Raw genomic sequence first — 27,687 nt, 5'->3', positions numbered from 1 at the left:
AGATTATGCCTACAGATTTTTGTAATGTAAACTGAATCTTAATGTACTACTTTTTATCTTAAATGTTTGGGAATTTTGCTCTGATCATCCTAAATAGATATGTTAAGCTTTAAAGAAGGAATGCTGAAAATATATAAGAGCTAACTCAGTGCCCGGATTTTTTTTCAGTGAAAGGTTCTTTGTTGAGTTTATAGTGGTAGAACACATTTTATGTGAAAAGGGGCGTCAAAAAAATTATTAATAGCAGAAATAGAGGATGAGGGAGTAAAACACACCATGGTCCCGTTACAAAACTTGTTTTGTGGAGTATAGCTCTGTTTCTTAAAAAATGTATTCAATACCTTTTAAAATGTATTTAATAAAACCTACCCTATTTGAAGTCTAGAGAGTATTATATTTCTTATAAATGTTTGTTCCAAAGGAAATCCCACTGTGTTCAACAGTGCTTGCTTCCTTGAAAGTGTGAGATTGTGGTCTTTGTGACTTAACCTAAGGTCTTTTGGAGAAATGTGTTATGTATTTCTTGGATATTTTGGTTTTGTAGAATATGTGGATCATTGTTCCGTTTGATCTTGTAGTAATCAGCAAAGCTTCAAAGTATAGCTGTATACTGTTTCAGCTTTTTTGTAGTGCATTTAATTATATGTAATACTACACTAACCATTTAAAATAAAATAGCACATAATTTGTCCTTGCTCTTTGAAAATGCTGACCCTGTTAAAAATCTAAATAATGCTTAGATGTGTATGCATAGTTTTGTGTTTTGAGCACAAATCATTCCTACTAAAATAATAGAAGCCTCTCACTTGGTAGAGGTCATTGCTAAACAGCATAGTAATATCTTTATGTGTGGGTTATTTATTTATTTTCTTTAGAATTGCTACATTGTAAGCTGGTTGTAGCAGCTTTTCACATTTTTCAAGGGGTCCAGTGCATAAATCTTCCAGCTTCCTGTGAGACTTTTGCAGTCTAATGCCCAATTACTCACCTCTTTAATACTCTTTATTGGTTCAGTCTCCTACAATCTGGTATCCCTCTGGGTTTTTCAGGCTACCATGCCCATCATCTTTGACCACTTATCATGCTGCTTAAGATAGATGAGAGTTGTAATTCAAAACACCCTGAAACAAATCAGGTTGGGAAAAAACCCATATCCTATCTCTTGAACTTGCTGTTCTGTAATGTTTTCCTGGTGCTGTTTTAGACTTATGATACAGAAAATCCAATACGTTTGAAGATTGCATATAATGACTGCTTCAAATTCAGTGCCTTTTTCCATCTTTCACCATTAAAGTTACCAATCTTCATAAGGATTATTTGTGTCCCATATTTTGTGGAGCTGGTTCTGTAAATCAGGAAAAAGTAAGGTTATGTTAAGTTTCTTTTCTCATCTGCTATGAAGGAGACAAAGGATATAATCCACTAGGATATTTTGTAGCACATCCCTTTTTACTTTTATGATACTTGTCTCAGTAGGAGTTGCATAAAAGAATATTATAATTAACGGTACCTTTAGTATCTAACTTTCTAATACTTGCTCTCTATTTGGACAAACATGGAAAATAAGTGAGCAATGTATGTTGTTTTGGAGCTATGTAATCCCAGAAGTCTGACCAGCCATCTGATGACATAATCTCAATTTCTGACCCTCTGAGTAGTTCCTTTCCTGCTGATTAATGTAAACGAACAAAATCCATATTCCACTCTGATATGTATATAAAATAAAAAAAATTGCCCAGTTTATATGGGTATCTAGCTTCTACTCTATACAGTATAATACAGTGAGATGGGAGATATGAATCCCTGCAATGTTTGTTTTAAATTAATTTTCCTATAACTTTTTTTATTGCTAAATTCATATATCCATAATACCAAAATAAAGGTAGACGGTAGTTTGTGCGTAACAAGTTAAGAGTGAGAGAAGGGTAAGGGTGAAATGTCAAGACTTTTTAGCTGTTTCTGCCAGTTTTAACATCCAGGGCTTTTGGTAATCATAACTGTTTGAAAAGTGGGGTTGTTGTGGGGAAAAAGGCTTGTTGCACAGAAATCAAGTACCTTTACCAAAATAAAAGATATGCCAAATTGCAGAGTCATAGGTAACATAATATTATTGCAGAAGTTGCATTAAATGAGCATCTCAGTTAAGTAATGCTATCTATGATTGACTGATTGCTATGTCTTATGAGGATTTCAAAATGTGAAGGTATTTCACCTGCCATACTGGTCAAAATAAAGTATTATATCTCAGAATCTTTCAGAAATGTATCAGTACAACTTGAAATATATTCCAACTACAATTATTTTATATGTTGACTTATTTTCTTAATTTACATTAATGTAAATTCTGTTTGAGAACCAGTTGGTGTAGTGGTTAAGGCATCAGGCTAGAAACTGGGAGACTGTGAGTTCTAGTCCCACTACAGGCATAAAGCCGGTCACTTTCTCTCACCCTTAGGAAGAAGGCAATGGCAAACAACTTCTGAAAAACCTGCCAGGAAAACTGCAGCAACTTGTCCAGGCAGTCTCCAAGAATCAGACATGATTGAACAGATTAAAAAAAATGTTCAAAGGAAATTAGAATGTTAAATGCATGTTAATACATAACTATCATGACCTATTATGCATAGCAAATCTTATTTGCTATCCATAAAATAATAAGAGGAGTAGGATCCACAGTTTGGGACAAGAAGGGTCACAAAACATGTAACGTACCTAGGATCTAGCTCAAAACCAAGATGATGCCTGTCATGTTTCCCCTTTTCAATGTTCTGTTAACATTGTAACGTTTCACATGTCAAGCCGTTTTCCGTGTATTCCCGCCTGGCTCATTTCTGGGTTTTTCCATTCCTGCGCTCTGCTATGTTTTGCATCTTTGGAATGTATGTTTGGGTTTGCAATTCTATTCAAGGTTACTTTCCCAGGCGCGTGTAACGGTTCCTAGCACCTGGGAGGGGGTGCGTGCTGACGAGTGCTTGGGGCGGGACTGGATTGAAGGCAAGGCTTTTAAGTTTGTATTTGGCGCGCTTTTGCTCATTCTCAGCTTTCTCTGTATTTGCATACTATTCCTTTAATAAATCAGTTATCTTTAAGCCCGAGCTTGTGAGACTGAGTATTTGGGATTAGGCAACCATTACAATGCCTTTCTATACGTCACCAAGAAAAACCAAGAAGATCCAGAGTTTGTGGTATGCACTTGTTCTTTGCTGTTTGACTTACTTGAGCTTTCCAGTGTGTTTACTCCAAATTGTAAATGTTTATGATGTATGGCCATTTACTTTTAATGTAGGATAATAAAATTTATTTAATTTTCTTTCCCACCTTTATTATTTTTATAAATAGCTCAAGGCAGCGAACATATTTAATACTCCTTCCTCCTCCTATTTTCCCTACAACAACAACCCTGTGAGGTGAGCTGGGCTGAGAGTGACTGGCCTATGGTCATCTAGAACACTTTCTTGTTTATGGAAAATTTGTAAATGCGTGCCAATCCAGTGTATCTCAGGAAATGACTTTATTCCAGAAATACTGCTTTCAAATAAGTAAGCCATAGATTGTAATTTTAGCAGTAAGATGAATTGGTATCCTTTCGTATATAGAGAAAATAAGCAGATGAAATTATCCAGTATTTGGTGAGCTGTATGTCCAACGTTTTGCATTACAGGTTGTCCTTGCTTAACAATCATAAATGAGCCCAGAATTTCAGCTGCTAAGCAAATCTGACCGGATTTTAGGATCTTTTTTGCAGCAGTCGTTAAGTGGATCACCACGGGCATTAAGCAAACCACGTGACTGTTAAGCAAATCACGCAGTTCCCCATTGATTTTGCTTGCCAGAAGCCGGCCAGGAAGGTCAAAAATGGCAATCACGTGACCATGGGAGGCTGTGACAGTCATAAACATGAACTGGTTGCCAAGTGCCCAAATCGTGATCATGTGACCATGGAGACACTGCAAGGGTTATAAGTGCAAGTTCCGATCATAAGTTGTTTTTTCCAGCAAGTTGTGAGTCTGAACTGTCACTAAACAAGTGGTTGTTAAGTGAGGACTACCTGTATTCTCTTTGGCTCTATAAAAGATCAGTAGTATGTTACTAGGTTTTGGTTGATCAGTAAATATAATGTAGTATGCCTGCTTGTTAGGAATATGTATATATCTCTCTCTCCACGTGGGAAACCTGCTTTAAATCAATAATTGAATCTAGGATCTAGGAAGTACATCTTTTCAGTAGCAGCCCCTGCCCTGTGGAATACCCTCCCCTGTTGGCTCCCACACTGTTTCTGGAAAGCCATAAAGAGCTGATTTCCCTCCCAAGTGCTGGGATAGGGTGAAGTTGGAGGCCAGGGATGGTATTGTTGGATGTACTAGAAAATATTGGTTGAGGTGCCAGCTTTTGGTTTTACTGTTTTTTGGTTTTATTATTGTTGTGAGCTGCCCAGAGTTGTGCTTCACGAGATGGGTAGCCTTTTTTTGTAATCTGTTCAGTTGTATCCAATTATTGGAGACTGCCTGGACAAGCCCCTGCAGTTTTCTTGGCGAGGTTTTTCAGAAGTGGTTTGCCGCTGCCTGCTTCCTAGGGCTGAGAAAGAGCGACCAGCCCAAGATCACCCAGCTGGCTTCATGACCAAGGTGGGACTAGAACTCACAGTCTCCTGTTTTCTAGTCTGATGCCTTAACCACTACACCATACTGGCTCAGTATACTTGTATGGGTATAAGTAGATAAATAAATAAATATAATTTGTCCCTGGCCCCCAAAAATTTGTTACTCCATTGATAGCACTTGCATACAGTTGAAAACATTTTTTCATTTGTCATTTTTGATAACCTGGTCAATAAAAACAGTTACATTTTTATTTGGCCCTTTAGTGGGGGAAGTAGCATAACTGAAGACAGTATTTCTGTTCTTTGTGGCCTAAATTCCACTATATTAATGTTGCTTTACAATTAGCTTAATTAAGATTTGCACATGAGCTTATATTATATTCTAATTGTGGCCCCCAGTGCTTAAATAAGTTGTCCACCCTTTCTGAATGGAATACAGTAGAATCTTTGTTTGAAGACATGTGAGTATCCCTTTATAATATCTCACCCAAGTAATTACTTTCCCTCACTGAATCCAAATTCCTTCTTTAATATTTTTTCTTACTTTGGGACTTCCTTATTTCTCGAACACTTTAATTTGTTTGAGAAAAACTTAGCAACCGCCCCATATTTTCTAGAACTGTAGAAAGTGGAAGGTATGGTTATTCCCCCTTCGTGTATGTAGGATTCATACATGGAAATGAGAGAAAAACGACTGAAAATTCGGATGTTTAGAATACTGGATTGGCTAGGTATTCATTTGACATGTACAACTGGCTAACTCTAGTGAGATTTGCCATTGATTTGTTTCTCACATTAATAGTTGTGTCTTTGCACATTATCTCAGTTTCATTATATGCATTTTACATGAATAGCCTATATCTATGTAGCTCTCAGATGTGTCCTTGGAGTTTCAAGTTTCTAATTGATTGATTTGCAGCCCTTTCATCTGAGCTCCAGTCCTTCCCTTCTCTCTCCTCTCTCCTCTCTCCTTTGTTTTACAATTTTTTTCCTCGCCTTAAATTCTTACAGAGCAGAGCTTTTTTGGCCAAATTTATTTATTTAAGTATAAATTTCTTTCTTTTACTTGGCATTTTGTGTTTCTAATAGTTTTCATTTATATGGAAATTTGGGGGGTTTTTTGTCATTGTAATATTCAACTCATTTTTTTTCTTTGCTTTCTCAATTATCCATGTTCTTTCCTTATATTGATAATTTGGTTCATTGTCCAAAGTCTTCTATGGAAAAAAGCACCAGAAGTGGATTTTACTTGAGAAACATCATAGTAAATTCATCCTGCTGGAATATATAATGAGTTGCCTTTTGTAAAATGTCTATGGAAAAGCTTTGCTCTGAATAGTGTCATATAAGTATAATGAAAATACATTTCATGTCATCCTTTCCTTTTTCTATTGCACATGCTTGTATTAGTCCTTGTGGTGAACATCCCCATAAATAAATGGTTAATTTATTTCATTATAGAATAGGACTTTCCTTTTTCTGTTACGTTTTTGAATTATTTATTATTCAAATTTTGCTGCTGCCCATCTCCTGCAAAAGAAGGACTCTTTATAAGAAGGGCTTTATCTGAACCGTCAAACAAGGCTTCCTAAACTTTTGTTAGACAATTACTCAGGTTCATTTTTCATTTTTCTGTACACCTCAATATAGTCAAATAATATCCGAAACTAGAAAGAATCAAGATTGCATCAGATCTCAATGATCTTTCTGTACCTTTCCTTTTGGAGTATTATGAGTTCAGAAGGCCCAGCCTTACCTAATTCTTTGGTGTCCCAGGTTGACTTAAATTACTATCCCTGTCTTATTGAAAGCATTTGTATACATTGTTTATGTTTTCTTGTACACCTGTCTTTATTCATCCCACTTCACCACTTCTGATAGTTAATAGTAGCTGTCAATGATGTGTGTTGTCTCTTAAAATTTTAATCTAAAAATGTTTTAAGTGACTAGATTAAGTTAACATATCAAAGGATAGGTAATTTTAGACTTTTTTTTATTTAGGATGGATTCTGAGGACATCAGGAATTTTAATTTTCTTTGTAAATACATTCATTTAAGTTTCTGGTGTTAATTGTCAGTTTTTCTGAGGACAAGAGCTATGCTACAAGGTTACATTCCTGTTGGGCAAATCATAAGTTACAGCACTGAAATACCTTGAATTTAATTTGGTCTGACTTAGAACATAGACCACTAAACTAATACCTGGCTGTTCAAAATTCTGAGGAAAATGTTAGAACTAGAAAAAGGCAAAATATATGTGATAGGTTGTACATTGGTATTCAGCAGATCGTATTAATACTGGTAGTCCTCATTTAATGACCCTAATTGGGACTGGCAACTCTGTCACTAAGCAATGTGGTCTTTGAGCGAAAAGTCACGTTACCGCCCTGCTTAGTGATGGCAATACCAGCAGTCCCAGTTGCTGTCGTTGAGTGAATCCCATTCCGTTGTTAGGCGAGGACCCACCTGGATCCAAGCCATTCTTGGAAGAAGGTAAGAGGCTGCCTTCACTTTGCCTCTCCCCATCCACCTATCTCCCCCCATCTCTCCCCTTTTGGCCCCCTGCTGCCTTCCACTGTGCCCACCATGCCTTGGGCCACTGCTGACTGGGGCCTTGTTTCCGCTGGCCTTCTTTTGCACCAGCCGGGTCCTTGTTTTGTGCGTTGTCCGTGTCCTTTTGCAAACGAAGGACCTACAGTAGTCAGCATATGAAAGAAAGCCCCAGCTGCCCCGGCATGAAAGAAGGCCCCGGCTGGTGTGTGAAAGAAGGCCCTGGCCACACCGCTTTGAAAAAGGGTGGCGTGAAAGAAGGTCCTGGCCGGTAGCAGTGTGTGGCACAAACCTGCCCGTGCTCTGTAGTGCCCTCCTGGGGCACCTGCCTCCCCACAGCTCTCATCCGCCGGCCTGTGGGATGTTTTCACAGTGCCTCCCCCTTGCATGGCCAGGATGGTGAGCCCAGCAGAGGGGAGGCAGGTGAAGATGACAAAGGTCAGCTAGGGGTGGCGGTCATAAATGCAGACAGGCTCAAATTTTGTGCATGTGACCATATGGGCGCTGTGATGGCCAGAACTTCACAGACTGTTTGTAAGCCTATTTTCTCCAGTGCTGTTGCAACTTCAAACAGTCCCTGAATGAACAGACGTTAAGCGAGGACTACCTGTAAATGCATATTAAAGAACACCCAGTACCTATTTTGCGGCTTTGCCAGTTGATCATGGCTAAATTTGAAGTCCTAGTATTTTTTCCTGGAGTTCTAAAGAGTTTGCTTAAAATGAATTGAGAAGCAGATAATATTCTGAGCCTGATGGTATTATCCTACTCAGGGTTATAGGGCAGATTATTCTGTAAACCTGAGCAAAGACAAATGCACCAACAGCAGTACGTCTTCAATAATGTAGATGCTACATTGATTTCCTACTGAAGCCTGTTTGAGGTAGCGACAGGTATGAATGAGCCATAAATATTTAGTACTGACTGTAGCAGAATACATAATTTTCTAGTTTATCCTGACTTGTTTTTGTGGGGGAGAACATAGTTTATTCCAGGTTTGTTCACAGTGAACCAATTACTGTAGTCATCTATATATCTTCTCACCATATAGATTTTTCTAGTTTTATTGTCAGCATTAAGCCCAACGTTAACAGAAATCTGGCTATCGTGTAACTTTAACCCAGTGTTCAAAACCAGGAGTAGCCATGCCCGTAAACACCGATCAGACTCCTTTGCTACTGCTTTATGTAAACTGGTTTGAGCAGGTTTTCCCAGTGGCACAGGTAATTGTAGTTAAACATCTAACAACAGAAAATCTATCAACTATTTGTTTACTACAAAATTCTCTCTGATTAGGTGGGAGTTCTTGTGACTTATAGTAGCACATTTTTCAAGATACTGAGTACACAAAGAGCATAAATTCATCTTTGTTACATGATGTGTAATGTATTTAAGTCCATAAAGCTGTGCATTTTTTCAGTATCTGATTTTAAGAAAATAGCTCTTTTATTTGTTAATTTCTCCAAGTCACACAATTGGAGATGTGGAGATTTTACTATTTTGAAATTTCAAAACACATATATACATACATACACATACAGATACATCCATAACCACAAGAATTAATTTGGACTCCATTTAAATTATTCAAAAAGTAGTTTTGTTTATTTCAAATTGATTTACAGATTCTCTGTCTGTTCGGTCTAAGGTTCACATCCAAATCTTTATCTTCCATTAAGAGTAATTGAAAATCAGTAGGCTTAGTTTTGTATTTCTTTCACAAAATTGGGTGACATTTGTGGAATGGTATTTTATGTGGGGATGAAATGCAAACTTCTTAGACAAGTATGTGTCAATAAATGTGGGATTGCACTAGGGCAGTAGACACCTTTTTTTTAAGTTCAAACTTTTCAACTAAATGACTAGATTTAGGATTTTCTGAAATAGTGGCCTTCCTAAATAATGTTTTTCAAAGAGAAATGTGTATCCTGCTGTTGGAGATTATTTGTGTAGATAACACACTGTACAGTATTAATCCTGGTTAGGAAGCCTGCAAAAATTGAAAAGGATATGAAGGTTTTAATTAGTTATGATGATTGGAAAATAGTTTAAGACTTTGTTAGTATGGTTACTTTCTGTCACAGGATTGGGCAATTGAATTAGAATAAGCAGAGGCTGAAAAGCTTGAATATCCAGTATTTTCCAGACAAACATTCAGTGCTATCCCCCTCTTAAGTCCCATAGATTCCACCAAAATATTTTGTTTTATCCTGCTCTTAGAAAGGGGATTGTCACAGAACACTTAACAGTGCAGCAGTATCTAAATGTTTTGGTTAGAGAGCCCTAACTAAACCATTTACTTTGATTAGCAACTGGAGGTGTGTGCACAAAGGATAAATGTTTTGTTCTGAACTCAGAACAAACCATTGTGTTTTTGCTCAAACTGGTGGATTTGCCAGACTGTTTCAAATTAGCCTCAATTTGTTAGAACTGAAATCTGGAATGGTTTGGTTATTCTCTATTTGGAATGAAACATAATCTGGAAAGGTGAGTAGGGTAAGGCTGGTCCACGGCATCCTCTCTCCTTTCAACAAATCCTAGGGAGCATTTATTGCTGCTCCATTTGCCCCCATCTTCCTAACATTTTCCCTTCCTTCTCCTGCTGTCTTAGTGTTGGCATATCTCACTGTCCTGACTTGCCCCCAGTCTTCCCAACACCTTTTCTCTCTTCCTATAGCTGTCACCAATATCTCAGCTCAACATATCCCAATGCCTTCCCTTCTGTAATGGTTGCCTAATCCCAAATACTCAGTCTCACAAGCTCGGGCTTAAAGATAACTGATTTATTAAAGGAATAGTATGCAAATACAGAGAAAGCTGAGAATGAGCAAAAGCGCGCCAAATACAAACTTAAAAGCCTTGCCTTCAGTCCGGTCCCGCCCCAAGCACTCGTCAGCACGCACCCCCTCCCAGGTGCTAGGAACTGTTACACGCGCCTGGGAAAGTAACCTTGAATAGGATTGCAAACCCAAACATACATTCCAAAATTTCAAAACAAAGCAGAGCGCAGGAATGGAAAAACCCTGAAATGAGCCAGGCGGGTATACACGAAAAACGGCTTGACATGTGAAACGTTACAATGTTAACAGAACATTGAAAGGAGGAACATGACATATCGCCCCCCCCTCCAAAACAATGCTAAGGAGCCGGTTTGTCAGGGTAGGTAGAGTGAAAACGAGCAACTAGGCGGGGTGAGCGTACATCGGGAGCAGAAACCCATTCAGGATGAGGGAAATGTTTCCAGCAAATGAGGTACTGCAAAGTGGAACGCTGGCAGCGGGAGTCAAGGATTTCAGTAACCTCGAAGTGTTGCTGGTTATCAATCATGATAGGAGGTGGTGGAGCCAGTTGGGGATGCCAGCGGTCCGACTGCAGGTAGGGCTTGAGTAAACTGCAATGGAAAACAGGATGTAAACGTTTGAGTTTATGGGGTAAATCCAGTTTAAAAGTAACAGGGTTAATTTGTGCAACAATTGGAAAAGGACCCACAAATTTCGGGCCAAGTTTCCTTGAGGGTTGTGGTGACTTGATGAATTTGGTGGATAAGTAGACTTTATCCCCCACAGCAAAAGTAGGTTCGCGGGAGCGTTTAGCATCGGCATGATGTTTGTAGGTGGCTTGGGCATGGTGCAGAGCTTGTTGAATGTTTAACCACGAGTCTTTGAGAGTGTCAGCCCAGTCAGTGAGAGAGGCTGGTAGGGGCTGCGGGTGCGGGAGTTCAGGGATCGGGACGAACTCCCGCCCGAAGACAGCCTTAAAGGGAACTTGACCAGTGCGTTGATGCACGGCGTTGTTATAAGTGACTTCAGCAAATGGGAGCAAGTCCACCCAGTTGTCCTGTTGGTAATTGACAAAAGCCCGAAGGTATTGCTCAAGGGTAGAATTAACTGCCTCAGTAGATCCATCCATTTCCGGATGCCAAGCGATGGATAGGGCTTGCTTGGTGCCAAGCAGTTTTAAAAATGCCCGCCAAAATTGTGACGTAAATTGTGTGCCTCTGTCACTCACCAAACGGGCGGGGATACCGTGAAGGCGGTACACGTGAACGAGGAAGAGGCTTGCCAGTTGTGTGGTGGGGATAGAGGCGCATGGGATGAAATGCGCTTGTTTAGAAAAAAAATCTTTCACCACCCAAATGACAGTTTTTCGTTGACTGGGGGGTAGGTCGACAATAAAGTCCATGGAGATGTCCTGCCATGGGAAGGACGGGGTGGCAACTGGTTGGAGGAGACCTTGAGGCTTGCCTGTCTTGCGCTTTGTAGCCGCACAGACAGGGCATGCAGTGACATAGGCTTTAAGGTCTTTTAGCAAAGTTGGCCACCAGAATTGACGCCGAACTAGGTGAAGTGTTTTTAAATATCCGAAATGTCCAGCTAACTTGTCGTCGTGGCAACGCTGAAGGATCGTTTTCCGCAAAGCGTCAGGCACATAGAGACGATCGTTGCGCCAGGCAAAATCGTCAGTGAAAGTTACAGTGTGTAGGTTGGCTTGCAACCAAGTATCATTTTTAAGGTGGAGTAGCAACTGTTGTTGCAAATCTGATGGAATTGGCAAGCGCGGTGACCGGGAGGGAGGCAGAGCGGCTTGAGGCTGAGTTTGTTGCGCTCGCGCTTGGCTGCGTGTCACCGCTGCCAGACTCAGTTGTTTTTCTGTCCAGACAGTACCTTGAACGGTTGGCCCTGGGCCAGCATCTTGGGGTCTGCGAGAGAGCGCATCAGCTAAAAAGTTTTTCTTGCCTGGTATGAATTTGAGGGTGAAGTCAAAACGGCTGAAAAACTCAGCCCAGCGAAGCTGTTTGGGGCTGAGTTTTCGACTGGTGCTTAATGCTTCCAGGTTCTTATGGTCAGTCCAAACTTCAAAAGGGTTTGAAGCCCCTTCTAATAAGTGGCGCCAAGTTTCTAAAGCAGTTTTTACAGCAAAAGCCTCCTTTTCCCAAACATGCCACCGTCTCTCTGTTTCGGTGAACTTGCGAGATAGGTAAGCACAGGGTTTTAAGGTGCCAGACTGGTCTGACTGGAGCAGTAGCGCCCCAACGGAGAAATCGGAGGCATCCACCTGTACTACGAAAGGCTTGGTGGGGTCTGGATGCTGCAAAATGGGTTCGGTAGTGAAGATTTGTTTGAGCGCTTCGAATGCCTGTTGACAGGTTGGAGTCCATTTAAGGAGCGCTCCTGGGTTTTTAGAGCGCCGCGTATCCCCCTGCGCTTTAGTTTTCAACAGTTCAGTAAGGGGGAGGGCGATTTCAGCAAAATTTTGGGCAAATGCCCGATAGAAATTGGCGAATCCAAGGAAACTTTGTAATTGTCTCCTGGTACGTGGAGGCTCCCATGCCACAATCGCTTCCACCTTGGCAGGGTCCATTTCAATGCCCTTAGCGGAAATTCTGTATCCTAGATAATCGATTTGTGATTGATGGAAAGCACACTTGGACAGTTTAGCATACAACTCAGCTTTTCTCAATTTAGTAAGCACTTGACGCACCAAGTGAATATGTTCTGACATGGTTTCAGTATAAATCAATACATCATCCAAATACACCAGTACTCCCTTAAATAGGTGGTCGTGCAAGACCTCATTGATAAGTTGCATAAAAACCCCAGGTGCCCCCGATAACCCAAAGGGTAAGACTTTGTATTGGAAAGCCCCAAGAGGACAGTTAAATGCTGTTTTCCACTCGTCCCCTTCCCTTATGCAAATGCGAAAATAGGCTTCTCTCAGATCCAATTTTGAGAAGATTTTGCCTCTGGCCAGATGTGATAACATGTCTTTGATAAGGGGCAAAGGATATTTATTTAATATTGAGACTGCATTGAGCCCGCGGAAATCGGTACAGAGCCTCAATGAGCCATCCTTTTTTGGTCTAAAGAGGACAGGGGCCCCCACCAGGGAGTTTGCCGGCTCAATGAAACCCCTAGCCAGGTTTTTGTCAATGAATTCCCTCAGCGTAGTTAGCTCTTTGGGGGACATGGGATAAATCTTTGGGTGAGGTAACTTTACATTAGGTAAAAACTCAATGGCACAGTCTGTTTTCCGGTGAGGTGGCAAGCGATCTGCTTCCTTCTCCCCAAATACATCAGCCAGATCTTGGTATTGGCTGGGCAGCCCTTCTAGTGGCGAAAGAGTTTGTACTGTAGTGTTAGCCACCCGTCCTCCCTCCATGTCCTCTAGCAAGTCCTTTTCAGGTACTTTATAAAATCCATCAGCAAACGTTACAGTTCTATGCAGCCAATTGATAAAAGGGTTTTGTTGCACAAACCAAGGCATTCCCAAAATCACCAAAGGGCCCCCCACCGGAGCTATGACAAAAGGCAATTTCTCCCAATGGGTGCCCATCTGTAAAGCCACCAGTCCTGTAGAGTGAGTGACTGCTTTCCCTCCCGCCATGGTCCCATCCAATTGCGTGAAGATCATGGGCCGTGGCAGAGGGAACGTGGGCAGTTCTAGGGCAGCTACGACATCAGGATGCATCAGCGAACGAGAACAACCCGAGTCCAGCATGGCCCAGACTTCAACAGTCCTGGTTTTAGAACCCAATTTTACTTTGACAGTCATTGTAGGGAAGTTCCCACTCACCGAATCGTGGTCGCGCCCGGTTTCTTCCACCTGCCCAACGGTGCCCTTTAGGACAGGTGGAAGGCGTTTCCCGCCGGCTGGTCAAATTGTAATTCCTCTTCCTCATCCCCGAATGGGAGGTCTGGAGGGTCGAGTTCGGCACAGGCAGCCTTCATCTTGCGCGGCAGGGATGGCGATTTTCCCGGCGCTTTCCCGGGCCGTTCCTCTGGTGGGCGTCTTGGGCACGAAGTAGCACGATGCCCATCTTTCCCGCATCTTAAACACTGCCCTTTCGCCAATCGTCGTTCCCTTTCTTCCTCCCAGGGTTTTGGTTTAGGGCGACTCGAATATCCAGCAGCACGAGCCCCCTTTGCGGCTCGGGTTTGTCTCAGCTCCTTGCTCTGGACATACATTTGTAGAGCGCTTTCCGCACTGCCTGCCAACTGTATCCAGCCGTATAACGTTTTGGGATCGTCCCTACACAAAGCCCAACGGAAGATTTCCGTCTCCAGCCCTTGCTTGAACATTTCCACCAAAGTCGACTGGGACCAGTCTTCCACCTTCCCCACCAGGGCTTTAAATTCTAAAGCGTAGTCTGCGACAGAGAGGGTTCCTTGGTAAAGTTTTCTTAGGGCGTTCTTCACTCTCTCTTGGGCCAATGGGTCTTCAAAGTGCTGTTTCAGCGCCCACAGAAACTCATCAAAGTCCTCTAACTCCGTGGCCTCAGCTTGGCACAGCTGTACGTACCAATCAGCTGCCCTCCCCTTCAGCTTGTTGGCAATGAAATTAATCTTGCCTTGTTCAGAGCGAAAATTTCGACCCCAATCCTCCATATAATGTCTAGCATTTGTAATGAAGAAGGAAAGCGTGGTAGGGTCCCCATCAAACTTCACCTCAAAGGGCGGGAAGGTCCTTACCGGCTCCACTGGCTGTGGTGGCTCCGCAAACAACGTGCGTCGAGCCGCCAGTGGTGGCCGATCTCTGGACGCCCTCGACTCCCTTCCCCCCAATTGCCGGGGAGCTCGAGTCTTACTTCTTTCCCTGAATGACAGGGAACTCCGTCGGGGGGGAAACAGCTGAGAGGGGTCCTCTTCCCAGTCTTCCTGTAGGGACCCCGAGCCTCTGGTGGCATCTTTGATGAGGGTCACTATCATTTCCATTTTGTCCTCTATGGCTTTCATGCGGGCAGGGGTGACAGGCTCTTCTAAGGGTCTATTGGTTACCACCACCCTCGGTGATAAGGGGATTTCAGGTTCCCAGGATGGCTGTGGAGATCCCCTCCCCGGTGCTGCTCCCACCTCGGGTTGGGGCTGGAGTACACCCCCTGTAGCACCCTGCACTGCTAACAATAGATCATCCAGTTGGACATCTCGCCTCTTCCGACGTGCTGCCCTTTGCGCTCTCGAAGTTGGAGCTATCAGAGTCTTCGTCGAGTCCGGCTCTTCTTCGCTCCCTTCACTCTCGCGAAGCGGAGGTTCGATCATCGCTAGCGCTCCTCTCTACCCAACTTTGGATGGGGCTAGCGGAAAGGATATAAACGATTCTCAGCTTTATGTAATGGTTGCCTAATCCCAAATACTCAGTCTCACAAGCTCGGGCTTAAAGATAACTGATTTATTAAAGGAATAGTATGCAAATACAGAGAAAGCTGAGAATGAGCAAAAGCGCGCCAAATACAAACTTAAAAGCCTTGCCTTCAGTCCGGTCCCGCCCCAAGCACCCGTCAGCACGCACCCCCTCCCAGGTGCTAGGAACCGTTACACGCGCCTGGGAAAGTAACCTTGAATAGGATTGCAAACCCAAACATACATTCCAAAATTTCAAAACAAAGCAGAGCGCAGGAATGGAAAAACCCCGAAATGAGCCAGGCGGGTATACACGAAAAACGGCTTGACATGTGAAACGTTACAATGTTAACAGAACATTGAAAGGGGGAACATGACACCTTCCCTTTCTCTCCTCAGCTGCCTTGGCCTTTTGTCCTTTCCCCATCAGAACAACCCCATTACATTCCATGCATGGGCCAAAACATAAAATATACAGTATGTGTTTCAGTTAGGGAATCAGTGCATCAGGTTATGTGTCCTTTTGAATCAGTAATACAATTCTGAGAACATTCAAGTTTGAAGTGGGTCCATTTTAGAAAAATCTTGCTGAAGAGATCCCTTCACAACTCAATATGGTCTACTTTTTGGTTGATTTTATGATTATCCTTAATAAATTATAGTGACTTTGTGAAAAGACAAAAGATTATTATTTTTTTCTAATGTTAGGTTTATTGTATCTCTTCAGCTGACTAACTTTAGTGAAAAGTTGAATTTCTTTTTTTTAGTGTATTTTCTGTTTTGCTTCACTTGTAGAATTACTTTACAAATGAATTGTACATTGTTTGAATTGGGAGAGATTATATAGATCATCTAGTCCAAACCTTTGCATAGAGCAGGAATCTATTAAATTATTCTCCAAAAGTGATCATCCAGCCCACATTTGTAAATCTCCAGATGAAGGAATGTCTATCACTGCTTTGGGTGGACTGTTCTGCTGTTTAACAGCACTTACTGTCAAAAAAATCTTCCTAATATTAAGCTCGACTCTCTCTTCTTTTAATTACAATCTGTTAGAACTGGACATTTTATTTCAAATGTGGTTTAACAAGCACAGAGAATAATGGGACTATCACCTCATGTGATTTTCTTCTGTAATTGCCAGCCAACTTTGCTTTGACTTTTTAAACTTCTGCATCACACTGCTTGCTCATGTTCAAATGGTGGTCTACTAGTACTCCTAGATCCAATGTTTTGTCATTGCTGAACATCGTTCTGTTGGATTTGGCCCAATGTTCTGCTGAGGTCATTTTGAATTGTGACTTTTTGTCCTCTAAAGTATTAGCCAATATTCCTACCCTAGAGTCATCTGTGAATTTCAAGCATCTCTTCCGTTCCATCCTCTAGGTCATTTTTAAAGTTGTTGAATAGCACTCGGCTGAGGATGGAAACCTGAGGAATCCTATTTGATACTTCTCTTAAAGATGATTCAAAACTATTTACAAACATCCTTCTGTTACAGTTGTTCAACCTGCCCCACATCCAAGTTTCACAGTATAGGCTTGTTTAAATGAACTCTAAAAAACTAAACTTTTGCCAGGACTTTTGAACTGTGGAGCATTGAAATGATAATGAACAGATATGGCACCTTGTCTTCTTGTACTTCAGAATTACTCTTGTTTGAAAAACAGATCACAGATACCGAAAAAATAATGTACAGTTTGTGTTAGTCTGTCTTAACTTTAGTTAACTGATTTTCAGGCCAATTAGATTGTGTTATTGTATATGTAATAATATTGCCAAAGCTGAGTACCTTTGTTCTCTGTAACAGAAGCTGGCAGGCTGAAAAACAGGCAGTTCACAGGACGGACTTTCTGGCTACTGACCATTTAGCTGGTAAGTTTACAGATCTGTGTGGTAAAACGTCTGCCAGACTTTGGCCTGAGATCCCTTTCAACACTTGGCCTTAATAGTGCCCATCAATTGTTAATGGAGTCCACAAGATATATGTAATCTGCCAATTACCAGCATCACAGAGTGGTTTTAAAGTAGGATATTTAGTGCATCTTTGTTATGTTCAGACTAATAAAATTTGCATTTATGCATCACATCTCACCTTTACAGAACTGGAAAAACTTAGTCAAATGTGAAACACTGTAGCAAAAAAGCCCCCCATCCTATTTGTGCAATATGGACAAGAATTTTGATTTTTTAAAAAACTGTTTGAAATCTAGCTTCTTCAATATATATAAAATGATTAATTTTTGGTAAATACCAAAAAAGCCTGGGATTACAGCCCATAGCTATAAAAGCCTACACAACTTTGCAAATAGTTATTAGCTACAGTCATGTGAAAAAGAAAGTACACCCTTTTTGAGTTCTATGGTTTTACGTATCAGAACATAGTAAAAGTCATCTGGTCCTTAGCAGGTCTTAAAATTAGGTAAATACAACCTCAGATGAACAACAACACGTGACATGTTACACTGTGTTATTATTTATTTTACAAAAGTAAAGCCAAAATGGAGAAGCCGTGTGTGAAAAACTAAGTACACCCTCACTGCTTCCATAGGTATTTAGAGGCTAAGTAGCAGCCAGGCGCTGCAAATGAAATGCCCTTGATTAATTGATCATCAGCAAGTGTGACCCCCTCTATAAAAGCCAAAGTTTTAGGAGTTTGCTGGTCTCAAGCATTCAGGTGCACAACAAATGTAATAATATGATTAAAGAGAAAAATCATATCTGGACTAGCTCATAAAGAAGGTAATTAAAAAGAACTGAAAAGATGCATATATAGTTCAGTGAAAGTGGGAAGGTATTATGTATCCTTTCTCATATTTGGGTGTTGCCTAATTCTTATAATTAATAGGCAGCAAAGTTTTTTAAAAGTACCTTTCAAACAGCACATAATTATCCCCACTCCATGAGGTTTATGAATGCTAACTTTGTCTAATTGGATTCAAAGTAGTGCTAGGTAGAATTTATCTGTATAGCCTATTACCTCAGTGCCTTGAGGTACTCTTTAATTCCTGTTGCCATAAACAGGAAGTGAATGTTGATTGCATTACTGTTTATTAGAAATTGGACAACTATATTCTAATGTATCTAGAACTGGCTATTCCAGATATATTAGTCTGGCTGATGAGCTAGCAAAGTCTTTTTCTTTAATACAGAGCTTCAGTGATGAAATGTTACTTAATTCAAAATATTGTTTCATATACAGCAGTGCTGATCATGAATTGGAAAGCTCATGGGAGAAGCTTTATAGTGTCTTTGATAGGAAAATGCCCCAATCTAGAAGGCAAGGAATTTTGTTAGCTATTAAAGTTTAAGGTTTCCCACATAGATTTCTCATATATAAAATAGTTGTATGAATGAGTTTTTGGCTCATGTAGGCCTCTTCTCTCCCTACAGTCTGACATGTGAACTGGTACTTATGCACATACATATCTATACCCAGATTTAATATTTCAGAAGGGACATTTTAGGCCAAAGTCCATTCTTATGCTCTACTTCTGGAATTAATGCTCCACCTAGCTTTGTTGCCTTGGGTCTGGCTTTTTGAATGGGCAGGACTCACCCATGTCCAGGAATAATACTATGACATTCTCTCAAAATAAACCAGAAAAATTAGGCATTCCAGTATACAAAGGCTGTTTGTGTGAGGTACTGTATAGTATGGTTGGATCTATAGTACTTTTCTATGGTCTTTCCTAGCCTGATCACTCTCTAGATGTGTGGATTCCCTGGCCAATTTTATCACTGAGAATTCTGGAAGTTAAAAGTACACATATTTGGAAGGTGCCCAGGGTGGGAAGGTACTAATTTTGATAGATATTCCAAAGAGATTTTATTTTATTTATTTTATTTTCTATCCTGCCTTTATTATTTTTTATAAATAACTCAAGGCGGTGAACATACCTAACACTCCTTCCTCCTCCTATTTTCGCCACAACAACAACCCTGTGTGGTGAGTTGGGCTGAGAGAGAGTGACTGGCCCAGGGTTGCTCAGCCAACTTTCATGCCTAAGGCGGGACTAGAACTCTGTCTCTTGGTTTCTAGCCCGTTGCCTTAACCACTAGACCAAACTGGCTCTGGATACTGATACTGATTTAAGGTAATGATTTAAGTCATCTTCACGTATTTATCTGAATGTGCAAGGGCTTGAAACTACATAGAAACTGCCCCTTACTTTCCCAGATCACCACCCATTTAGTTGGAAAGTCAGAAGGGGAGCTATACTAATGTTCACTTAAATGAGAGGAAACCTCTCTGTGTAATCCAGGACATTGTTTTCTGTGTAAAGGATGATGAGAGAATTTGTGTGTGCAGCCTTGTCTTCTATTTAGTTTCAAGCCTCACGTTTCTGAGGTGTATGTTTTTGAGGTGTCATTTTTCATTTCATATTTTGTAAAGCTAAAAATCCCAATATTCTTAAACATAAAAACAATTGCAAATCTTATTGCAGCTCTGTGTCCTGGATCTTTAACCCAGTAGGAAGAGATAATGATAGCACTTCATGTCCATTACTAAAATAAGAATAAGTGCTGTGATGTTGTTGCAAAAACATTTCATCTATTTGAAGACTAATAAAAGAGAAACAAACTATTTCATTGTATCAGTCTTTTACTAAATAAACTAGGAAAGCTACTACAGTATAGACAAATTGTACCCTGAGAGTGTTGTGGCTTGGAAAAGATCTCCCTTGTCTGCTTGACCAAGGTCAATTGTACATCTTCCAAAGAAGTGGCTAAAAATGATCCTTCTGTTATAATATAGTTTCCTATTTTTTGTTTCCTTTTTTTAATGGCTCCATACTGGGAGTTATAATGACAGTTTCTCTTCTTTCCTACCGTCAGTGGCATACCCGGATTGTGTGTGGGTGGGAAATCAACCATGAGCTCCGTGGCAGTTTTGACCCAGGAAAGTTTTGCTGAACATCGCAGTGGCCTTGCTCAGCAGCAAGTGAAAGGTAAAACAGCAAAACAAGGTTATTGCAAAATCCCATGTGATAACAGCTACACAGAAATAGTAACTTGCTGCCGTTTAATTGCTTTGTTTCTTGCAGGAGGATTGTTAAGATTTCTTGTTCTTTGATTCTTGGAGGGACAGTAAAATCAGTAATTAGATTAATAAAAATATGAGGGCATTAAGAAGCTCTTGGAGCATAGGTTATATAAACTATAGCTACCCATTTTTTCAATTTTGCTAAGTTTTAGAGACATCTCTGTGCATTATATTCTTCATTCATTTTCTTTCTATATAGCATATTTGATATATAATAGACCATTCTTTCCCAGATAATAGTCTCCAGATGCTAGACTACAGCTCCCACCATCTGCCATCCTGCTAGTATGACCAATGTCAGCTGGAGAGACCAAGCTAAGGAGGGGTTCTAAAGACGATATAACTTGAGGCAAGATTAATGGATAGAGACCCTCATTTTGAGGAAGGCATTTGCCAAAATTATCTTCAGGCATTATCATGTTGCCATTCACAGATACTTACTGTATATCTGGCCTTCATAGTACTGAGTTCAGGAAGGCATAACATAGGCCAAAACCTGCCTAACATCATTATTATATTTAATTGTTCTTTAGTACAATAACATCAGTTATTATCCAGAGAATAAAAAGGTGTTAAAACCTGTGACATTATAATGGTATAGCCTAAATTATAGGAATATGTAAATAAAATAACATTGAATTTAAGAATTGTGATTAATTTAAACAATTGATCCATGGAATCTCAGTTCACTCACAATTCTAAATAAATATCAGATGATCCTATGGCTGATGTAGAACAGATTAATACAAAAGTGGGAGTAATGAAGAATATCCTATTACTGATGTAAAATATCAACAACTCAAGTAAGAGAAAATGTTAACCTAAAATGTTTAGCTGCTGGTCCTTTTGCAAGTTCAGTAACAATCTGAGGCCTGCTATAGAACAGCTTAAGTGTTAGTAGTTTGGAATTAATTCTCATGTATGGCAGTTTTGATATTATAGGACATTGATTTGGTCATTCTTTATAATGAACCTGCATGCCAAGATACCATCAGCCCACACTAAGAATTACATGCAGTGTCAAGGGTTGTTAGTCATATGTATAGATTTCTCTTGATGGGATAAACTCTGCTTATCTGTGAAACATGTAGTTCTCCTTATCTTCTGATAGACAGAAAATATCGTTGATGGATTAATAAAAAGAAAGCAGCTTGATTTCAATTTGGTGTTTCTGAATAATGTATTGAGGTCTGTATTTTTAACCAACAAATTAAGAGTATGTTAACTATCAGAAGGTGGAGGAAGAGTTAGTATAATTGTTGACCATTGTCTATAAAATCATTCTTTGTTTCCTTGCTTTCTCCACTGTAGTTACAGCTTTAAATGCTGAAGAAGAGAATGATCCTCCAACATACAAAGATGCCTTCCCTCCTCTCCCTGAGAAAGCATGTTTGGAGCCAGCCCAGGAACCTGCTGGTGCCTGGAGTAAAATCCGACCAATCAAGGCTTCTGTTATCACTCAGGTCAGTACAAAGAGTGTTTTCTCGTCTTCTTCAGTGTGAAGCCCTGTTCAGGCATTTAGAAAGAAAGTCCTTTAGGATTTTTTTAGTCACCTCTCTCGCTAGCATGGTATTGTGGGAGGGAAAATGTAAGCAGAACTGACTAAGGCCTTTCCTTGGGAGAGGCCAGCTTATAGCTGTTGTGCAGTTGTGGAGAATTCTGTAGTTGTACAGTGAGGCATCTTCTGTGTATTGGTCCCATTTAGTGAATGACATTGTGTCTTTGAAATGAGATTCTACAGCGTTACTCTTGTGCTAATGTATTAAAATATGTAGAACAGCTAGCCTCATAAAATAACTTAAACTGAAAAGTTAAATGTATTTTCTTGGGATGGAATGGTAAGTTCCTGTATTTATGCAACATTTTGTTCCTTGAAATTCTGTCCTGTAAATTTAAGTGAGTTCGCTAGAATTCGCTCCCAAATAAGTAGGTTTAAGATTGCAGCAAAATTATTTGTAGTAGAACTGACTGCAGAACTGAGAGAGGGAAGGTATCTTTTTAGAAGTTCCAAGTTGAACAAACATTTGTTTCACATGAACAGGTATTCCATGTGCCACTAGAAGAGAGGAAGTACAAGGATATGAACCAGTTTGGGGAAGGAGAGCAAGCCAAAATCTGCTTAGATATCATGCAGAAGACAGGGGCTCACCTGGAGCTATCTCTTGCAAAAGATCAGGGACTATCAATAATGGTCTCTGGCAAGCTTGAAGCAGTGATGAAGGCTCGAAAGGAGATTGTAGCTCGGCTTCAGACCCAGGTGAGTGATTTAATTCTCCTTATATGTTATTCTGTAGTGGAGATTTCAAGGCGTGGTGCCCATAGAGGCAAGGCTAGTTTATTTTGAGAACCAACTCATATGTACTGCATCTGAAGAGCGCAAAAAGTAGGCTGAAAGAATGCCAGACTTCCCATAAAATAAAGTTCAGATGCATTTTTCAGTCCACAGCTTTATTTCTGGCCTTCCCATATGCCTTCCCATATACCTTCCCATATACCTTGCATTAAAACCTGATCCTTTGGGGGTGCATACTTTTCCCCTTCTGAAAATTAGTGCTCTGATAGAAAAAAGAGGAGATTCCTGTCTTTTTTTGGCAAAGTTGGCAAAACATATTGCTTCTGTCTAATTTAAGAGGAAAAGATTTCAGCAATAGACAGAACTATATACAGCATTCTTTTACTCTTGCAAGTGAAAGGTAGGATCAGATTCTCCGCATTGCCTTGGGAAAGATATTGCTTCTGTTATAGATGCCATTTCAGAAGACGTGTTTCATACTATACACAATCTGCTTCTTGGAGATTTTGCCCTAAAAGATTGCCAAAATGGAGGCAGAATATACCTTGAAACATTTAAATTTATTGTGCGTTACTAAATTATTTAATCATTCGTAAAGGTAGTTACAAGTATTCAGGCTTTTGTTGTTGTTGTTGTTTAGGAAAGGAAGTAGCAAGGCAAGGAAATAGCCATATGATACAAGTTGATAAAAATCCAAGAATGGTATGGAAAAGGAAATTCCTTCTGTTCCTCTTCCCTCAGAATCCTAGGGGTCACTTAGTGAGAGATATTCAGAACGGATGCAAGACTGTATTAGATAGTACACAGAATACATAAATAACTTACTTACTTATTTATTCATTATTCAAATTTAGCCACCGCCCATCTCCCCCAAAAGAGGGACTCTGGGCAGTTTACAATAAAATCAGGCTCCAAACATAAACATTAAAATCTCATAAAAACAATTATTATAAAATACGGTAAATAAATATAGAATCCAAGAAAGGTATAAAATCCAGGCTGGTGGGAGGGACTCTAGGGTGCGAGCCACCCCCAAGAATGGTTATTCACTTTCCCGCCCCAGGCGAGATGGCAAAACCAGGTCTTCAGGGCCTTCCGGAAGGTCAGGAGTGAAGGGGCCTGCCTCACCTCTGCGGGCAAGATGTTCCAGAGGGCGGGGGCCTCTACAGAGTAGTGTTGCAGTATTTCCTCTTACAAAATACAATCTAATGGCTATCTCATTTTAAAGAAAGGATTAGGCCAATTTACAAAAATAGGTTTGTTGGTTAAATGAAAATTCCATATGCAGAGATACTAAATCTTGCAGTATTACTAACTATTGGAAACAAAGCTGGCATGGATGTACTTGTGTTCTTATAAAGTAGTATAATCTAGAGGCAAGGGTTTTAAGGTTTGATCAGTTACCTTAGACCCACATTAAATTTATTTTAACTGAAGATTCTTAAAGTAATTTACAAGTAAACAAGATGCCTCAAATTTGCAGATGATTCTTTTGTCACATTTTTATTCCTTGTTTTAGCAGTGACTTTGAAAATGAGAATGTTGTCGTATGGACATGTTTTTAAAACAGAATAGTGTTTGTTCAAACAGCTGAGTTAATTTTCAGGGTTTTACCCACATCTCAAAATCAAAACCAGAGAATTAATTAATTGCAAATGTTCAAATTGGAGAAGAGATCATACTAGAAAATCCAGCTCAGAATTAGCTCAGATTCAAATAAGCGTTTCTATTTTTGTGACCTCAAACTCAGCCTTTGCCTTGCTTTTAGATTCTTGGTCAGAATACTCTTTTTAAAATGTTCTTAAAAATAAATGATGTCTCGTACCCACAGTGGTAGCCATTTTGTCAGCTCTTTTGTGACAATCATTTGAACAGAGCACTTTCAGCATTATGAAAGTTCCTATTGTCTGGGATAAATATTAGCCTATCTACTTTTGTGACAGCATGTGGGGTTTGTTCAGGGCTTTATCATGAAGACCTTGAGTACTTTGGTTAATTCCATAACGCTTTCGGGTAATTGAAAGCTCTTTATTGTATTATCGAACAATGGCCAGTTTTAGTAGCTCATTTTAAAAAGGTACAAAAAGAAACTAAAAGAGGCTTTTGCTTAAACATGTGTTAAAATATGAACATAGATCATAGACCTACCAGTCTGTTTATTTAATAATAAGCAATCTGTCATTTATTATTATTTAATAATAAACTATCTCTGTCATAAGAGTTTGGGTACTTTACAGAAATAAACCTGGGTTCTGTAGTTAGCCCATATCTTGGTTATAGTGATGAGGTTGGTTGGTTTTATCACAGCTCCCATATTTGTTTTTTTATTGTTTTTATTTTCTATTAGCCACCTAGAGACATATGCTTGGGATAGATGGCCATATAAATTAATAAATAATAACAAGCAGAAAAATGCTAAAAGCAAGTTAATGGGGGAGGAGGTATCCTAACTTTGGAGGGAAAGCTGTTTCATAAGGCTGGGCTAACCATGGAAAAGGTCTCTTTTCAGGGGTCCCAGGGTCCTAGCCTCATGGAGGGTGGGAATCCCCAGTATGCTCTCCTGACTGAAATATACAGGATGGGCAAATTCAGCTTGGAAAAGAGAGTCTCAAAAGTAGGTGGGATCCAAGCCATAAAGGGCATTATAGGTAATAGGTGGTAACCAGCACTTTGAGTTGTACCTGGAAACCAGTAGGTAACTAGTGCAGTGACCAAATAAATGGTATTCCTCCATTGGACTGACTTCCATTCATCTTGTTCGTATATGCAGCAATAAAGCTTATGCTGGAGTTTATCACTTTGAGAATGGAGGATGGGTGGATGGATAGATTGTTATGCCAGAATTAGGGTTATCCTGAATACAGTTGAATAAAAGTCAGTGAACAGGATGTATACATGAGAGGACAGGGCAGGATTTATTTAAATTGGGGGAAGCAGTACAACATGCAGCTCCCCTCCCACTTACCTGAAGTGTCTCAATTTGCTTCTGTGTAATATATGGGCAAACCTTATATCCCTAATACTGGTTTGCAGTGGTGAAATTTGACAAATACTCTTTTCCAATGCTACTCTATAATATCATAGGAAAGATTTCCTCCTCTCTTAACACATTTAACAGCAAAATTCTGTACTAAATTAGTTGATGAAAATGCATCTGTATTGTTGAGTTAAAGTGTGGTTTCATTCTAGTACATGCTCTTTTCTATAGGCTTCAGCAACAGTTGCTATTCCCAAAGAGCATCATCGCTTTGTCATCGGAAAAAATGGAGAGAAGTTACAGGACCTTGAGCTCAAAACTGCCACAAAAATCCAGATCCCCCGCCCGGATGACCCCAGCAACCAGATCAAGATCACTGGCACCAAGGAAGGGATTGAGAAAGCTCGACATGAGATCCTTTTGATTTCTGCTGAGCAGGTAAACTACATTTTTGGTTCTGGAAATGCTGAAGTGATTCTGGAAACACTAGATCAAATAATCCTTTTTCTAAGGGAGCATTCTGCAGGCCAAGCTGGACCTCATCCAAAGCTATGTAGAGCAATGAATTGCCTGAAAAGTACTTCTCAAATTTAATTGTTTTATGAAGATACGGCATGTTACAAGCGGATTGCTGTTTTAATGTTCATGACAAGTTATAATCCTCTGACTATAATTAAAATCAAGTTCTGTTAAAATCCATCAGAATTATTTCTGATACACCTGTTGAAGAGTAAAGTTCCTAGATGAGTCACATACAAAGTTTGTATGTGAATCATTGTGTAGAATCAAAGTATATAATAAGCTATATAATATTTCTTTTGTAAGGGAAAACAGTATAAAAAGTCACTCTGAAAACCTGGCCACTTGCCTTCTAGGCTTCTTTATATATTGATGACTGCTGCTTCTGCTTTTATATATTGATGACTACTGCTGTTTCCTGTAGTAGGTATAGTTCCCCTTTGGCTCCTTAGTTTTTTCTAATGAGAGATAGTTAATTTTTATGCATGCATGCATTTACACCATTTTCACGATGACGATCACAGTGGTAATTTCAATTTCTGCAGTTATCACAATGTGGCAGGCAATGTTGTTAATGAAGTATCGTAATCCAATCTAAATTTCCTACATAATCACAAAATTTTTGGTTCACATGGATTGTTAAATTTGAACACTTGTTAAAATATATGAAATTAGCTGACTTTATTGCATCATTTTTCACCTCAGTTTCATTCTACTTCTTCTCCTGGACTCTTTGTTCTTAATTCCTTCTGCCTTGAAGGTCATTTCTCCTTAGCACTTCTGACAAGTTTAACAAGGTTACTCATCCAACCTCCTCCACCCAGCCCCCAGTCTTTCCCAGCACAGATACCATGTGATAAAGGGTAATAAAGTTTCAGAATGAGGATCTACTGAAGTAGGAGGCATATGCAAAAGCCCTATATTCTTTTCTTGCAATACTGTAGTGTGTGTGAGTTTGTATGTATGTATAAAAATGTGATTTTATTTTCCAGGATAAGCGTGCAGTAGAGAGGCTTGAGGTGGAGAAAGTATACCATCCTTTTATTGCTGGTCCTTTCAACAAGCTGGTGAGTGAGATCATGCAGGAGACTGGGACGCGCATAAATATCCCACCACCCAGCATCAACAGAACTGAGATAGTCTTCACTGGAGAGAAGGAGCAGCTGGCCCAAGCAGTGGCTCGTGTTAAAAAGATCTATGAGGAGAAGGTATGGTCTGTCATGGTGTTTGTACAAGGCTGTATGTTTCATTTTAATTAACTTCAAACACTGGGGCTACAAGTGAGAAGTGACAACATGAGACTATTCCTTTCCCCAGCTGTTTGGGACACTGATGAGCAAGAGACAACAATGCAAAGATCAAGATGGTGGTGTAAGGGAGAATAGTTGTTGCATCAGGATGGGATAAATGAGTGACTGAGGAGGATGTGGTGGGCTGTAGCTTGGGGTCTGACTTTCATTCAAAATGGCTGATGCAACCACCAAACATAGGCCCCTAAAGTACATGCAAAAAGAGAGTCCAAACTTTTTGGTATGCCCATTCTGAAATGATTGGCCACAACCCTGCAGCCCCAACAGACAGTGC

General features: G+C 40.0%; 1 protein-coding gene across 3 annotated transcripts in view; it reads left to right on the top strand.

Moving 5' to 3' along the window:
* HDLBP (high density lipoprotein binding protein) overlaps nt 1-27,687 on the top strand; it is an 83,189-nt gene that overhangs the window by 19,279 nt on the left and 36,223 nt on the right. For all 3 annotated transcript variants that reach the window (XM_063306746.1, XM_063306748.1, XM_063306747.1), the window contains exons 2-7: nt 17,078-17,142; nt 20,107-20,219; nt 21,626-21,777; nt 22,356-22,571; nt 25,816-26,022; nt 27,096-27,311. In XM_063306746.1, the coding sequence (XP_063162816.1) occupies nt 20,144-20,219; nt 21,626-21,777; nt 22,356-22,571; nt 25,816-26,022; nt 27,096-27,311 (867 nt within the window). In that variant the 5' untranslated portion in view covers nt 17,078-17,142; nt 20,107-20,143. The remainder of the gene's footprint in view (nt 1-17,077; nt 17,143-20,106; nt 20,220-21,625; nt 21,778-22,355; nt 22,572-25,815; nt 26,023-27,095; nt 27,312-27,687) is intronic.

This window comes from Candoia aspera, chromosome 6 (assembly GCF_035149785.1).
Source record: "Candoia aspera isolate rCanAsp1 chromosome 6, rCanAsp1.hap2, whole genome shotgun sequence".
Classification (NCBI taxonomy): domain Eukaryota; kingdom Metazoa; phylum Chordata; class Lepidosauria; order Squamata; family Boidae; genus Candoia; species Candoia aspera.
The sequence above is the reverse complement of the archived record's forward strand: the minus strand, read 5'-3'. Positions and strand labels throughout refer to the sequence as shown.